The 14,595-nt window shown below is 41.9% G+C and overlaps 1 protein-coding gene across 1 annotated transcript in view; it reads left to right on the forward strand.

The window, feature by feature from the left end:
* LOC132865959 (receptor tyrosine-protein kinase erbB-4-like) overlaps nucleotides 1-14,595 on the forward strand; it is a 115,686-nt gene that overhangs the window by 66,665 nt on the left and 34,426 nt on the right. The window contains exons 4-8 of the mRNA XM_060898466.1: nucleotides 6,482-6,616; nucleotides 6,993-7,058; nucleotides 7,488-7,606; nucleotides 8,137-8,278; nucleotides 8,493-8,606. Coding sequence (XP_060754449.1) covers nucleotides 6,482-6,616; nucleotides 6,993-7,058; nucleotides 7,488-7,606; nucleotides 8,137-8,278; nucleotides 8,493-8,606 — 576 coding nt within the window. The remainder of the gene's footprint in view (nucleotides 1-6,481; nucleotides 6,617-6,992; nucleotides 7,059-7,487; nucleotides 7,607-8,136; nucleotides 8,279-8,492; nucleotides 8,607-14,595) is intronic.

Here is a 14,595-nt window from a genome sequence, read left to right on the forward strand (position 1 = left end):
CTAAGCCAGCTACCGCTAAACAAGCCAACCAAGAGCCGCTTGGGATGGCAGAACTGAGGGCCGAACTAGCACAGATTAAACAACTGCTGAGTGATAAGAAAAAGAAGGGTAAGCCGAGCAAGGACAGGGACAACCCGTCAGCATGACTAGGCCGGGACCCATCCCCACCACCACCACGTGTCTACCTCGTGGGGTGGGGAAAGGACCCCTGCCCGATAGGCAGCGATGAGGTGAAACAACCCCCTCCGGTGGTGAAGCCTGACCTGCAGGATGCACCCCTGACGCAGTTTCTTGGAGATTTGGTTAGGAAAGGCAACGCCAAGCGTATCTATACCCCAGTGGTGGTAGAAGGCAACGTTTCCCTCCAAGCTCTCTTGGATACTGGGTCGGAAATCACCCTGATGTGTTCCAAAATCTTCGCAGAGGTTTCTGATGCGCAGCGCGCGCAAGGTAGACCCATCAGAACCGAACGCTGTGACATCAACTTGGTTAGCTTCACCCAGAATCAAGCCCCAGTAACAACCATCGCATGGTTGGAACTCACGTTCCAGGGCATGTCCATCACTCACCCCACTTACATCTGCTCTGTTGGGGTAGAACCGTTCCTCATTGGCCAAGACCTACTAGATAGGCTAGCGCCCCTCATTGACTGTCGTCGTGGGCAACTGTGGGCCCAGGTCACGTCCCCACAGACCCCAGATCCTCGTCGTCATGACCGAGCCCGTTGCAATGAAGTTAGCGCGGATGCTACTCCACCGATAGCTGAGTCAGGGCAGTTCCCCGAGAACCTCGAGACCACTCTGCTCCACCCTGAGCCGAGTCAAGAAGCGCCCAACTCAACCGACACTCTTCTCAACCGCAACGCGCTCAATGGCCACCCGTCTTTGCTTTGCTTTCTTGGCGAATCTGCCCCAACCAGGTACTACCCCTGGATATCTGGCAACATTACCGTCAACGGCGTCACGGCACCGGGCGTCAGGTTAGCGCTTTGGTCAGAGAAGTCAGCCATCAGCCAAACGTGGTTCGACATAGTGCGTCAGAGCACTCCTTCCTCTGTCTTTGTGCAGAAGAGCCACCGGCTACTGTCAGCCGAACAACCACAGAGCCCCACCAAAGCCACGGGCGTCTGTGCTGTGTCGCTCGCCATCGGTCAGAAAGAATTTCTTCATTTCTTGAGTGTCATCCCCGGACTTCCTGACTCACTGGTCATCGGGGCAGACATCTTGGTCAGACTGGGAGCCCAGCTGGACCTAGTCAACTGGGTCATCTGGACCCAAGCCGACGCCGCTAAGCACCCGTTCCAAGCCAAGCTGACCCGGAACAAATGCGGTCAGGACAAACGATTCCCCAAGCTTGCCATGTCGCTAGCGAATTCGACATTGTCATTCCCGCTAGGACTGCTGGTTCCCCTCTTAAGCTGGCCATCATGAAAGACCAACAGTTTCGTAGCTCCCAGGCATTCTTCCAGCCTCTCAAATTCTTCATGGAGCTTGACTTAGCCGTGTGTGGGAATCCGCTGCTTGAAGTGAGTCATCGTTCCGCTTACCTCCTGGTGTACACACCACGCAACCAGGGACCTTCCCGGTGGGTCGTGCCCACAGATCATAGGGGGGTCATGTTGCAGTACGCTCACGACAACCCGTGCGGGGGCCATAGGAATGCTCAGGCGACCCACCAGACACTCCAAAAGATTGTCTATTGGCCCTTCATGATTCAGGACGTGTACCGTAAGCATTTTAGGTCGCCCACACAAACAAACCTCGAAACTGGGCCTAACTCCGAGATTGGGTCCAACATCGAACACGCCAAGCGTACCACAGTTCACATGCTCGAACAGTTACAGAAGTTCATAGTCACTGAGGAGGAACTCAGCGGCAAAACACGCCCTAAACGGTTCCTCGGAGGACTACTTACTGCTGCATCCGCCATCGGCTCTCTGTTCTCAATGGGCCTCTCTGCCGTTAACACCGTTAGCCTGACCGCGGTCAAACGAGAAATGAACATTCTTAAGAAAGAAATGCCAGAAATCCAGGGTAGACTACTAACTCAACAGGAGGAGCTGCAGGGCCTAGGCAAAACCCTGCAGGGAACCATACTAACCGTTAACATGCACTCTACATTAATCAAGAACACAGTGCATGCCGTAGACAGGCTAGCGACAATCATGAGAAGCGAAGTCAAGTACGTCCGAGTAATCCGAGACCTAATGCAGGACCTGATGAGAGAAGTAAGTAGCTCTCTCAGCACCCTGGGTGGAGGTAAAATCCCACCATATTTGATACCCCTCAGCATGGTTGACAGCATACTCCGATCTACTACCACGACTAATGTTTACTCATCACAGATTCATCTGGCTTATAGTCTTGGCAGTGCTATTCCCATTTTTGTGAACCCTCAAAACCTAGAAATAGGCTTCATCCTCAATCTCCCCGTTATTGAACGGCAAAACATATACAGAATCAAATCTGTCCTTAATGTAGGTTTCTGGAACAATGACGTACACGTACGTTTGCAGACACCTCCCACCATAGCCTATCACGATGACAACCCCTCTATCTACCTCATCCCTAACTTAGACATGTGCACCTCTACCAAAGATATCCACTGGGTCTGCCCCAGCAATCCCTTTATCCGAGACACCACACACCGTCTCTGTGGATTGACAAAAGTCCCCGATCAGAAGTGTGCAGGCAAATTGTCCATTAAAGATGAAGGAATAGGAACTAGAGTAGAAAGAGCTGGTAATCGGTGGCTAATCAACCCTCCCCAAACTGAGATTCTGATATCATATGATCAACATAACACTGCCACTAGAATGAAGATCCCTAACGAAACCTCTCTCCTAAGTGTCCCACTAGGAGCCACTGTTCACGTGGGTGACATCACCCTCCATCACCTTAGCGCTGACCAGTATGAGACCGAGATAGAAATGCCCGATGCCTTCCCAGGTCACGAACTTGAGATAAACTCCATCCTCCAAGCACAACTACTGCTGGAAGGGACCAAAACCGTGCAATTCAATCTTAAGCCCACTGGCATCGCTACCACTTTCTTGAATTACCGCGCAAACCCCTCGTCCGATCAAGGATCTTTAATGAGCCGAATTGCACTGGGATTTCTAGCTAGCGGTTGGGTTATCACAGTCTTCATAGCCATCACTCTACATAGGTACATACTGACACTACACCGCAAACTGGACAAAATGATCTATGCACCTGAGAAATTAGATCGTGGCATTGTCCGATTCTCCATCAGGCCTAAGGCCTCCACTAACTTTCTTGAAGAGTAGGCTTGCTAACACGCTAACTAACCCCTCTCTTCCATTTTCTTTTATGGAGTTTTGATTATTTCTTTGTTTGCTGTGTGAAATGTTGTATGTAGAAGGTAGTTAAGTAGCCATAGTGTAATTGTTTTCATGCCCAAGTGCCTATGCATCTTATGGACGGTATGAAATGTATTGAACTGTTGAACTGTGTCTGAAAGACTTTTCACAGAAAGGACCCTTGGAACTACCTCATTGTGGATTACTAGGGACCGTGGGTCGCGGACTAAACACCATGTGCCCATAGAGTATCACTCCTTTCAGCGCCTATGGCCAAGGGTGGAATGTTGGTAACTTGCCAGTGCCCCATAACGATCCCACAATTCCTTGCGCGCTCCACCCGGATGTGACGTAAAGTGGAACTGCTTTAACTGTATCGAGAGCGCCTCGATTCACTCTCTCATGTTCTGACTACTGGAGTGGTCGGACAGACTGTAGGCACGCAAGCTACAGTGTTGAGACTAACCGCTATTGTCTGAGAACAGCCTGTTCAAATTAGTTTCGGCCGAACTTTTGAACGACCCACTAGGTTTCAGTGATATAGTGGTTTTGATTCGAAACCTTTGCAAAGTTTAACTACAGTTAAGTAGTTTTCCACGCTAAGAGGCATTTGCGGACAGCTTCGCTCCTCTCAGCCTTTTTCTCATCGACGCATCACCGGAGGTTTCTCCTGAAGCACCGTGGACCAGCTAGGCCTCCATCTCCCTGCTTCGTTTAGCCGCGGTTGGACGCAACTCGCCGCTAACCTCCTCTCCTCGGACCGCAACCCTCAGCGCGGACATCGGAGAACGAACTGCCATCGCATTGAGTAGGCACTTGGGCAAATTTTAGTAATTTGTAGCTTATTCAGATGGTTGTTAGGGTCATGTTTAAGCTTTGAGCTGTTTAGCATACCCGCTCAGACATGGAAGGTGTCTTTTATTGTTTGTTTTGGTTCTGTTTTTCTTTGAACTTGTTAAACAGGGTATCTTGCATGTTATGTCTTTCCTTAACTCCATTGCTAGCTTCCCTATCTGATTAGCAGCGCAGCGACAAGTTTGTTATTTTAAGCCCCGAGGCTGGACCGCTACAAGGCCTAGTCCTCTCCATCCAACACCTATTACTCTTCCCCTCTCTCTCTCTCTCTCCCTCGCGTTGAGTTCTTTGCCTAGATAGTCTGTTGGAAATTGTTGTTAAGCACAGTGTTTGGATCCAGCTGTAACGTGGCCAGATTCTCATTAGCAACTCATTGCTAGCTACCTCAGGGTGATATGCTAGCTGGTAGGCTTGTGTTCTCGACTAGGCCTGCAGGCGCCATATTCCCCGACGCCATTTTGGTACCTCCCTCATTGAGCTACCTGTGATACGTCACCTACGTAGTTTACGACATCTAGGCATTGACCGCCATTTTGCTTAAGCATTGCTAGAGTGGCTAGTCGTTAGCATCTGCCCACAGATACACACACACACACCTACACACACGCACGCATCGGCTTTCCCTAGTCACACACACACACACACATGCACACACAAGGGCTTCTCTTTTCCTATCTCTCTCTTTCTCTCTCTCTCCTGCCCCAAACCTATGGCCCAGGTGTAATTGTCCATTGTTGTGCCTTGTTATTACCTTTGCCCGACATTGAATGTATTTTGTGAGATTCTTATTAGTGAGTAGTAGACAAATAAAAGCTAATCAAATTGAATTACATTTTACTTGTTCCTGTTGTTTATTCACAAGGTCAACTATTTAGAACTCCTTTTTCCTTCAAATTTAGCTTTTGTATACAATTGGGTTTCCCATCTAATGCAGAGCTACCATTAATCTTGAATGTAACCATTCACGGTGAATATTAAGATTAATAATTTAAGATTTTATGAGACTGATCTTTAATTATAAATTGATTAATTCAATTATCAATTATTACATAATTTATAATTTAATTAATCCCAATTCCACCTACAAGTGCAAATACAAAAGCATACATGTATAAAACAAAATACACACTCGTGAAACAATAGCGAACTTTTCAGTTGCAACTTATAACTTAGTTGAACTTTTCAGTTCAATGTCCGTTGACATTCAAATACTCATTTTCCTGCTCAAACAAGCTATTGGAAAAAACTGACTTATTAGCTGGCAAATATAATGTTAACTTAAAATGTACAGTTGCACTGAAAGGTACAGAAAATAAAAGTACATTAAAGGAAATGAAATACAATAAATACCCAACCATATGTTAGAGAGTTCTTAGGTGCAGGCCTGGTCGAATTTTCCCTATGGAAGCAGTATCCGTGGGTTTGGAAGGCGATGTCCGTGCTGTGGAAGACGAGGATGAGGATGACTACGGCAATGGTGTTTTTTTGCACTTAGGCTCCATTAGCAGTTTGTGCAGCAACGACAGAGCAGTAACTGTGCTGGCTACCGTCTAGAGACGCTTCAGCTGGCTGACTGGCCAACAACGCGCATTGTAGAGTCTCAGCCAGTCTCTACAAGTCCTCGAAACTAACAATTTCAGCAATAATTCTTAAAAGTCACTTTCTGTGTCTCTTAACCTTTGTTGTTACGTAACCTGGTGTGCGGCCAAGGTTACACTTTCTCTCTTGCTTTTTAACATAAACCTTTTTTCTCTTGCCACCTTCTCTGCCTCGTGTCATTCTTCTCCTCTCTCTCCTTCCTCCTCCCTTGACCTGTCCTTCCTTCTCCAACATCTGATTGGCTCCTCTTCTTAACTTCCAGTTGAATGTAAATATTTTTAACTTATTTTTAGCATATATATTTTAAAATGTATTATTAAAACATTTTAACATATGAACAACACACATGAATAAAACTAAACAAACAAAAACATATGCACATAGTCAAAACAAATAAATCCCATAGGGCTACACACAGAAAGTGTGTTCTTTGAGAATCAGTAGATGTATTTGGATATGTTTATATAGTCTGGATCCGTCTGTAGATTTAAAGACATTTTGCAATGCAGTGTAAACAAATAAACAAGAAATGCAATGACTGTGAATTGAATCTAGATAAGATTCACACTTTAAATAAACTCCAGTTTGTGTAAGCGAATTTAAACTACATGCTGCATTACTACACCAGCTTTTTCATACCCTCTGGATTAAATAAAGTATATATCAGTGTACATATCAGAACTGATTTTCAACCTTCTCCATCAGAGATCCTGAACGGTGGTGTGTATGTGGATCAGAACAAGTTCCTGTGCCACGCAGACACCATCCACTGGCGGGATATCATGAAGAACCCTCATGCCGAGCTGCTGGTGGTGCCGTCCAACAACAGCGGCTACTTGTGTGAGTAAACCCTTTTACTGTATACTGTAGCTATCACTGATTCATTGAGAATAAGAGCTCATTTCGCTGACCGTTTTAGTGATATTATGATGGAGATGCCACACAAACGGATTATAAAAGCCTGTAACGTTTCCCTGACATGGGAAAGTCTTCATGGCAGGTGTTTACACTGAGAAAAAAACCATCAGTGATTAAAGGAAGTAATTTGTTTCATTCTTAAAGGAAGAGAGTGGACCACAGGGTGGTAACAATAACTACACTTTATTACACCATCTCCTCATCATCAATTATTTTCCTATAACAGCAGAGGAAAACACAGAGGGTTTTATTCCTTACTTAGGACTTACTTACTAAAGTGGCTTTTTTTTTTTAACAGGCAGACAATGCCATCGATCCTGTAATGGACGCTGTTGGGGACACCAAGAGAATCAGTGCCAAATCTGTGAGTGTCCTAAATATAAACATGCTGTGTAAGATGTTTTTTTTGTCTTACTTTTATGCTAACCATGTTTTCACATGAGTGCTAAAAGAAACAATCCGGGATAAAAGCCAGTGTGTATTACAGACACATCACCTAGTCAGTACCAAACTAAATATCCAGCCTGAGAACTGTGCTTGTTTTGTCTTTACATGCTATATGTTGCTGTTCTTGCATTGAGAGTGTCTGCCATAAACAAAGTTTAGCTTTTATCTTTTTGAAATGTAGATTTTTTTTTTGTTGTTGTTGAATATTTTGAAAATTATGAAGGGGTTTTTGTTTCCTATTGCACACAGGCTTGTGGATCCAGCTGTACATAACTGTGAAAAAAGAAAAAAAAAACTGGTGTAAGTTGTGTAAGTTAAATGTGTGTGTGTGTGTGTGTGTGTTTAGTAACGAAGACAGTGTGTGCTGATCAGTGTGACAGTCGCTGTTTCAGTCCATATGTCAGTGACTGCTGTCACCGCGAGTGTGCTGGAGGCTGTTCAGGACCCAAACACACCGACTGCTTCGTACGTCCTCTTTCTTTTACACAAATAATATACAACATTGTTGTCTGATTATTTTTATAGTGTACAGTAGAGACTTATTCAAACATTCACAGCAGTGATATAAAGTTAACTTTAAGGCTGACATTTAATACAAATATAATCAGTTTGATAATATTACAAAATTGTACTCACCGAATAAGTCGGCTTTAATCTCAGAAAAGTAATAGCACCCCTGCAATAATGCCGTTGTTGTTGATCGCTTTGAGTTTCAATTACTTAAGGTTATTGCAGTGCACACACAGGGACTGTTTACATGCCGAGATTTTAATTAGAACAACATTTCACTCTTTTACATTCTGCCTTGGATCAACTGTTTATTAGGGTCCCCCCCCCCTTTCCATATGTGAGTTGTGTTAAATTAAATTAATAAAACATAGTGGTTTATGTCAAAACAAATCTTAATTGTGTTCTAGATGAATGATTTATGAGCTAAAGTGAGACAAATATGCTTACTGACTTCTTGATTATGTGGTGTTGTGTATTTGATGCAGGCTTGTACTAACTTTAATGACAGTGGCGCTTGTGTGACTCAGTGTCCCCAACCTTTCATCTACAACCCAACAACCTTCCAGTTGGAGCACAATCCTAAAGTTAGATACACATATGGAGCATTCTGTGTCAAGAAATGTCCACGTGAGTGTGGCAGAAAAGACATGTTGTTATTGAGTAAAATTATATCCAAATGTGGGTGTTGGTTGATTTTCTCGCTTGAGTACACATCAAGAAAGGTTTAAAAGTCAACATTTTGATATACTGAGTATATAGAAAATGTCATGACATGCCACATGTATTGGTTGAGGTTTTTAATATTTAAAATATTAAAAAGTTCCACTGTGGTCTCCTCCAGACAACTTTGTAGTGGATCACAGCTCCTGTGTTCGAGCCTGCCCAAGTAACAAGATGGAGGTGGAGGAGAACCATGTCAGGATGTGTGTCCCCTGCACTGACATCTGTCCTAAAGGTGAACATCCACCACTCCATCATTTACAGTCTCTTATCTCACATTACAGCACTATTGGAACTGTAAAGATGCACCAGTTAAAGTAAATCTGATTGCTATTGCTATCAGGCTTATTTAAGTAGACCTGGGTAATAATGATCTACAACTATGGTATGACTTTTCATAGCTCATCACAACAATTTTAGATGATACAATGACTGAAAGTTTTTCTTTTTTTGTTCTTTTGACTCATGTAAAAATACATTCATTCTCTAAAACGTGGGAAAACTCTACAGAAGCCCTGAATATATGGAAATACTGTCATTATTTTGACGTAATACATATCGTGTTATTTTGACAGTAATATGTCATTATTTCAAAACATTATTTCAATGTAACCAATTGTTTCAAGATATTTAGTCATTATTTCAATTTAGCATCTCTTTAGTTGGTTGTATTATTTTGTTATTCCATTGTTATAATTTGTTATTTCAACTTGCTAGTTAACAACTCAGGATCTATAAGATTAATTTATCGAATATTTAAATAATACTGGCTGACTTTGAGTGGGATATCAGATATATTCCATTCAGCTAGCATGATATTGGATGAGTCGAAAACAAGTTCAATATCATGTTAGCTGAATGACATATATCTGATATACCATGAAAAAAATCAGCCAATATTATTATTATTATTATTATTATTATTATTATTATTATTATTATTATTATACATACACATTCGATGGAACAATTATAGATTTTACAAAAAGTTAAGAATGGGGCGGGTGTGTGTGTGTGTGGGGGGGGTTACTTACCAATATTGAATGCTGAGTCTGATCGAATGTAATTCAATGTTTTTTCAAGTCAGTGTACATGCACAAAGTCAAAGTTCTAACAAAAATGGCACAAGTCCAAAAAGGCTGAACAACAACCCAACTTATATACAAGCTATATACAGGTTGATAGTTCAAGTTCAAAGTTACTTTTGGTTGGAGTTAATTGTTACATTGCAGTTGTTCAAAACAAAAGGGCTTTGCTGAGTGAAGTCCATGAGTGAAGTCCTCTTGTAAAAGTCTCTGTCACTTTTCCTCACCTCCAAGTAGAACTTTACATTTCCACTATTGCTCTCTTTTCCAGTTTTTCGATGTCTGTTGGTATGTTTTTCTCTTGTAAATATGCGTGAAGAATATCCAGTGAAGTTTTGGTAGCTTTTCGGGTGTTCATCATGTCTTTCACTTGAAATCTAACGCTTTTAATGAAGCAAACCTCGTCGCCATGTTTGTGTACAAACTGTCAGTCACTCACTAGCACGGAAGTTTTACATCTCAGATGTGTCTGTTTTCCAGTTTTTTGATGTCCGTTGGTATGCTTTTCTTTTGTAAATATGCGTGAAGAATATATAATGAAGTTGTGGTAGGCTTTTGGGTGTTCAGCGCCTCTTTAGTTTCAGTTTTCAGTTTATTTATTTAGTGCTTAGTCCAAGCATTGAATTAACCCCATCTTCTCTCTCTCCCAGCCGACAAAGAAATGATTGTGTGCAGGCACAGCAGAAAAGTTTTGTCATTGGATCTTCGCCTGAGCTCTGATGTGTGACATTGTGTTTTCTTGACAACGTGCCTATTTATTGCTTTTATGTCTATTTATTGTGTTGCTTTTTGTGCTGTTTTGTTCTTATGCATCTATTTTATTCCCTGTTCCTTGCATTTTGCACTGCCAGTACCAAAAGCTACTAAACTGTGTTTCTGTCAGGTGTACGAGGGAGGCGGATGTATGTGCAGAAGTGTTCAGTTTAATAAAGTGTGTGTATATATATATATATATATATATATATATATATATATATATATATATACACACACACACACACACACACACGCACAAAGGCAAACAGTCCAAATCGGCAGGCTAGATCAGAGACGTGAAAACAGGCAAAAGGGTCGGTCGAGGCGCAAACAGTACATCAAAGGCTAAGTGAGAACAATGACAAGAAACAGGCACAAGAATCAAGAAACCAGGAAAACAGGAACACGGATAGAAAGGTTTGGTACAGTAATGTGTACTTAACGTACCGTAATACTTTGCGATGTACATGCATCAGCACAGTCCTTAAATAGGTAAACACATAATTCTCTAATTGAGTTCAGGTGTGCCTTGATCACGGCGCGTGTGCTGGAGTCCACTTGGCACGCGCGTAGCCCGAGGTGCGCCTTCAGGTGCATGCACCACAGTGTGCAGGACTGACGGTTTCGTTGTTTCTAAAACAATGACAATAAAGTTCTATCTATCTACGGTGCTCGGCGTAAATGAGTACACCCCCTTTGAAAAGTAACATTTTAAACAATATCTCAATGAACACAAACAATTTCCAAAATGTTGACAAGACAAAGTTTAATATAACATCTGTTTAACTTATAATGTAAAAGTAAGGTTAATAATATAACTTAGATTACACATTTTTTTCAGTTTTACTCAAATTAGGGTGGTGCAAAAATGAGTACACCCCACAACAAAAACTACTACATCTAGTACTTTGTATGGCCTCCATGATTTTTAATGACAGCACCAAGTCTTCTAGGCATGAAATGAACAAGTTGGCGACATTTTGCAACATCAATCTTTTTCCATTCTTCAACAATGACCTCTTTTAGTGACTGGATGCTGGATGGAGAGTGATGCTCAGCTTGTCTCTTCAGAATTCCCCATAGGTGTTCGATTGGGTTCAGATCAGGAGACATACGGTACTTGGCCACTGAATCACTTTCACCCTGTTCTTCTTCAGAAATCCAACAGTGGCCTTAGATGTGTGTTTAGTCATGCTGGAAAAGTGCACGATGACCAAGGGCACGGAGTGATGGTAGCATCTTCTCTTTCAGTATAGAGCAATACATCTGTGAATTCATGATGCCATCAATGAAATGCAGCTCCCCGACACCAGCAGCACTCATGCAGCCCCACATAAGGACACTGCCACCACCATGTTTCACTGTAGGCACCATGCATTTTTCTTTGTATTCCTCACCTTTACGACGCCATACAGTTTTGAAGCCATCAGTTCCAAAAACATTTATCTTGGTCTCATCATTCCAGAGTATAGAGCCCCAGTAGTCTTCATTTTTGTCAGCATGGGCCCTGGCAAACTCTAGGCGGGCTTTTTTGTGCCTGGGCTTTAGGAGAGGCTTCTTTCGTGGACGGCATCCATGCATGCCATTCCTCTGCAGTGTACGCCGTATTGTGTCACGGGAAATAGTCACCCCAGTTTGGCTTTCTACTTCTTTAGATAACTGCAGTGAACTTGCATGCTGATTTTCTTCACCCCTTCTCATCAGAAGACGCTCCTGTCGAGGTGTTAACTTCCGTGGACGACCTGGACGTCTCTGTGAGATGGTTGCAGTTCCATCTTTCTTAAATTTTTGTACCACTTTTGCTACAGTATTCTGACTGATAAGTAAAGCTTTGCTGATCTTCTTGTAGCCTTCACCTTTGTGGTGTAAAGAAATTATTTTCTTTGGGGAATTCTGAAGAGACAAGTTGAGCATCACTCTCCATCCAGCATCCAGTCACTAAAAGAGGTCATTGTTGAAGAATGGAAAAAGATTGATGTTGCAAAATGTCGCCAACTTGTTCATTCCATGCCTAGAAGACTTGGTTCTGTCATTAAAAATCATGGAGGCCATACAAAGTACTAGATGTAGTAGTTTTTGTTGTGGGGTGTACTCATTTTTGCACCACCCTAATTTGAGTAAAACTGAAAAATGTGTAATCTAAGTTATATTATTAACCTTACTTTTTCCTGTTACAAGTTAAACAGATGTTATATTAAACTTTGTCCTGTCAACATTTTGGAAATTGTGTTCATTGAGATATTGTTTAAAATGTTACTTTTCAAAGGGGGTGTACTCATTTATGCTGAGCACTCTATCTATCTATCTATCTATCTATCTATCTATCTATCTATCTATCTATCTATCTATCTATCTATCTATCTATCTATCTATCTTATAACAATATTGCGCGCTCCTTCTCCATTGGGGAGAGTGACGTAATACATGGAGGATAAGCGACATAATAACAATATTACATGCCATCAATAAACCTACTAGAAGGGAACAGAATACATGCTTTTATTCCATGGAAAAAGTGTCCTGTATGTATAGCTTTTAACTAATTATTATCCCGTGTGCTGTATCCGTGATAGTGAGTACACTCTCTGGCCACTTTAATAGGAACTTGTTCTTGATTCGAAGATTCCTGTTCTTGGCTGCAGGAGTGGAACCCAACATGGTCTTCTGCTGTTGCATGCTGAGATGCTTTTCTGCTCACCACTAGGGCTGTAACGATATGCGTATCGAAATCGAAATCGCGATACGCAGAGCCACGACCCGTATTGCGATACAAGAAGGCAGAATCGCGGTACACCCTTTCAAACTTCTCCTCAGCCCAAAAACAGAGGCGCTTCCAAACTTCAATTTATGAATACTTTACTTTTTATTTAAATTACATTTTAAACTTACTTAAATTACTTTTATTTTTTTATATCTATTAGTAAGTCGTTTTTTCGCTGACCTGCGATAATCTTCTGCGAGTCACGCAACGTCCACACTCGCCACTGGCAGAGCATTCATTTCTTTTAAGCGGTCGCCATTCTGGTTGCGACGCGGGGAGCGAATCTGTTAACAAGCAGCTCATTGGCTGGCTAGGTGTGCCACAAGCCAATCACAATCACTTGACCGGAAAGGCATGCAGTGTTGCCAGATTGGGCAGGTTTAGGTGCTTTTTGGCTGGTTTTGAACATATTTTGGGGTGGAAAACGTTAGCAATATCTGGCAACACTGAAGGCATGTCTGCTTGGGCGGAAGCCTTCTGCGGCAGTTACGTTTTGACACGCGAGCAATGTTTCACTATAAAAATTCCGTAATTTCCATCTGTTTTCCGCGATCACAGAAAATCATTGGCCCTATGAGAGTGAGACAGTGAGAGAGCCACCCCTATACCCCCCCCCCCCCCCCAAAAAAAATATATATCTTAACGGATTTACACGATTTGGAAAAATGACTTTTTCAGAAGCGAAAAAACCAGAGCTTCCGGCTCAACAGTATTATTTTGAGAAATAAAACAATCTTTGGATATACATTTGTTCATTTTTGCATACATATTACTCATTCTCTGCAGTGGTCTGAATTATTTGTTATTAAATAGTTAATGTAAGTAAGTAAATGTTAATAAGTCAAATTTGCTACTTTAAAAAAACATTTTAAAAAAATCATGGGCGTATCGAATCGTGGGTCAAAAATCGCGATACGAATCGAATCGTGAGTTGGGTGTATCGTTACAGCCCTACTCACCACAGTTGTAAAGAGTGATTATATGAGTTACTATATCCTTCCTGGCAGCTCAAACTAATCTGGCCATTTTCCTCTGACCTGTCTTATCAACAAGGCGATTGTTGCCACCCACAGAACTGTCACTCACTCAATGTTTTTTGTTTCTCGCACCATTCTGTGTAAACTCTAGAGACTGTTGTGTGTGAAAACCCCAGGAGATCAGCAGTTTCTGAAATACTCAAACCAGTCCATCTGGCTCAAACCAACACCCATGCCATAGTGAAAGAAAGTCACACTTTGAGATCACAATTTTTCCCATTCTGACGTTTGACGTGAACATTAACTGAAGCTCTTGATTTGTATCTGTGTGATTTCATGCACTGCGTGAAATCAAGGGATTGGCTGATTAGAGAACTGCATAAAACAGCACAAGGATGGGTGTTCCTAATAAAGTGGCCCCTGAGTGTAAGTGGGCTTTAGTGGAATTCAGCTGAATTTCATATTTACATACAGTACCAGTCAAAAGTCTGTACAGCCCTACTCATTCATTCATAGTTTTTTTCTGTGCTGTGACTATTTACTACATTGTAGAAGGATACGGAAGACAAAAACTATGGAATAACATATAGAACATATATGGAATTATGTATTAAAAAGAAAAACCAAAATGTTTCATATTTTAGA

Source organism: Neoarius graeffei, chromosome 18 (genome assembly GCF_027579695.1).
Source record: "Neoarius graeffei isolate fNeoGra1 chromosome 18, fNeoGra1.pri, whole genome shotgun sequence".
NCBI classification, from domain to species: domain Eukaryota; kingdom Metazoa; phylum Chordata; class Actinopteri; order Siluriformes; family Ariidae; genus Neoarius; species Neoarius graeffei.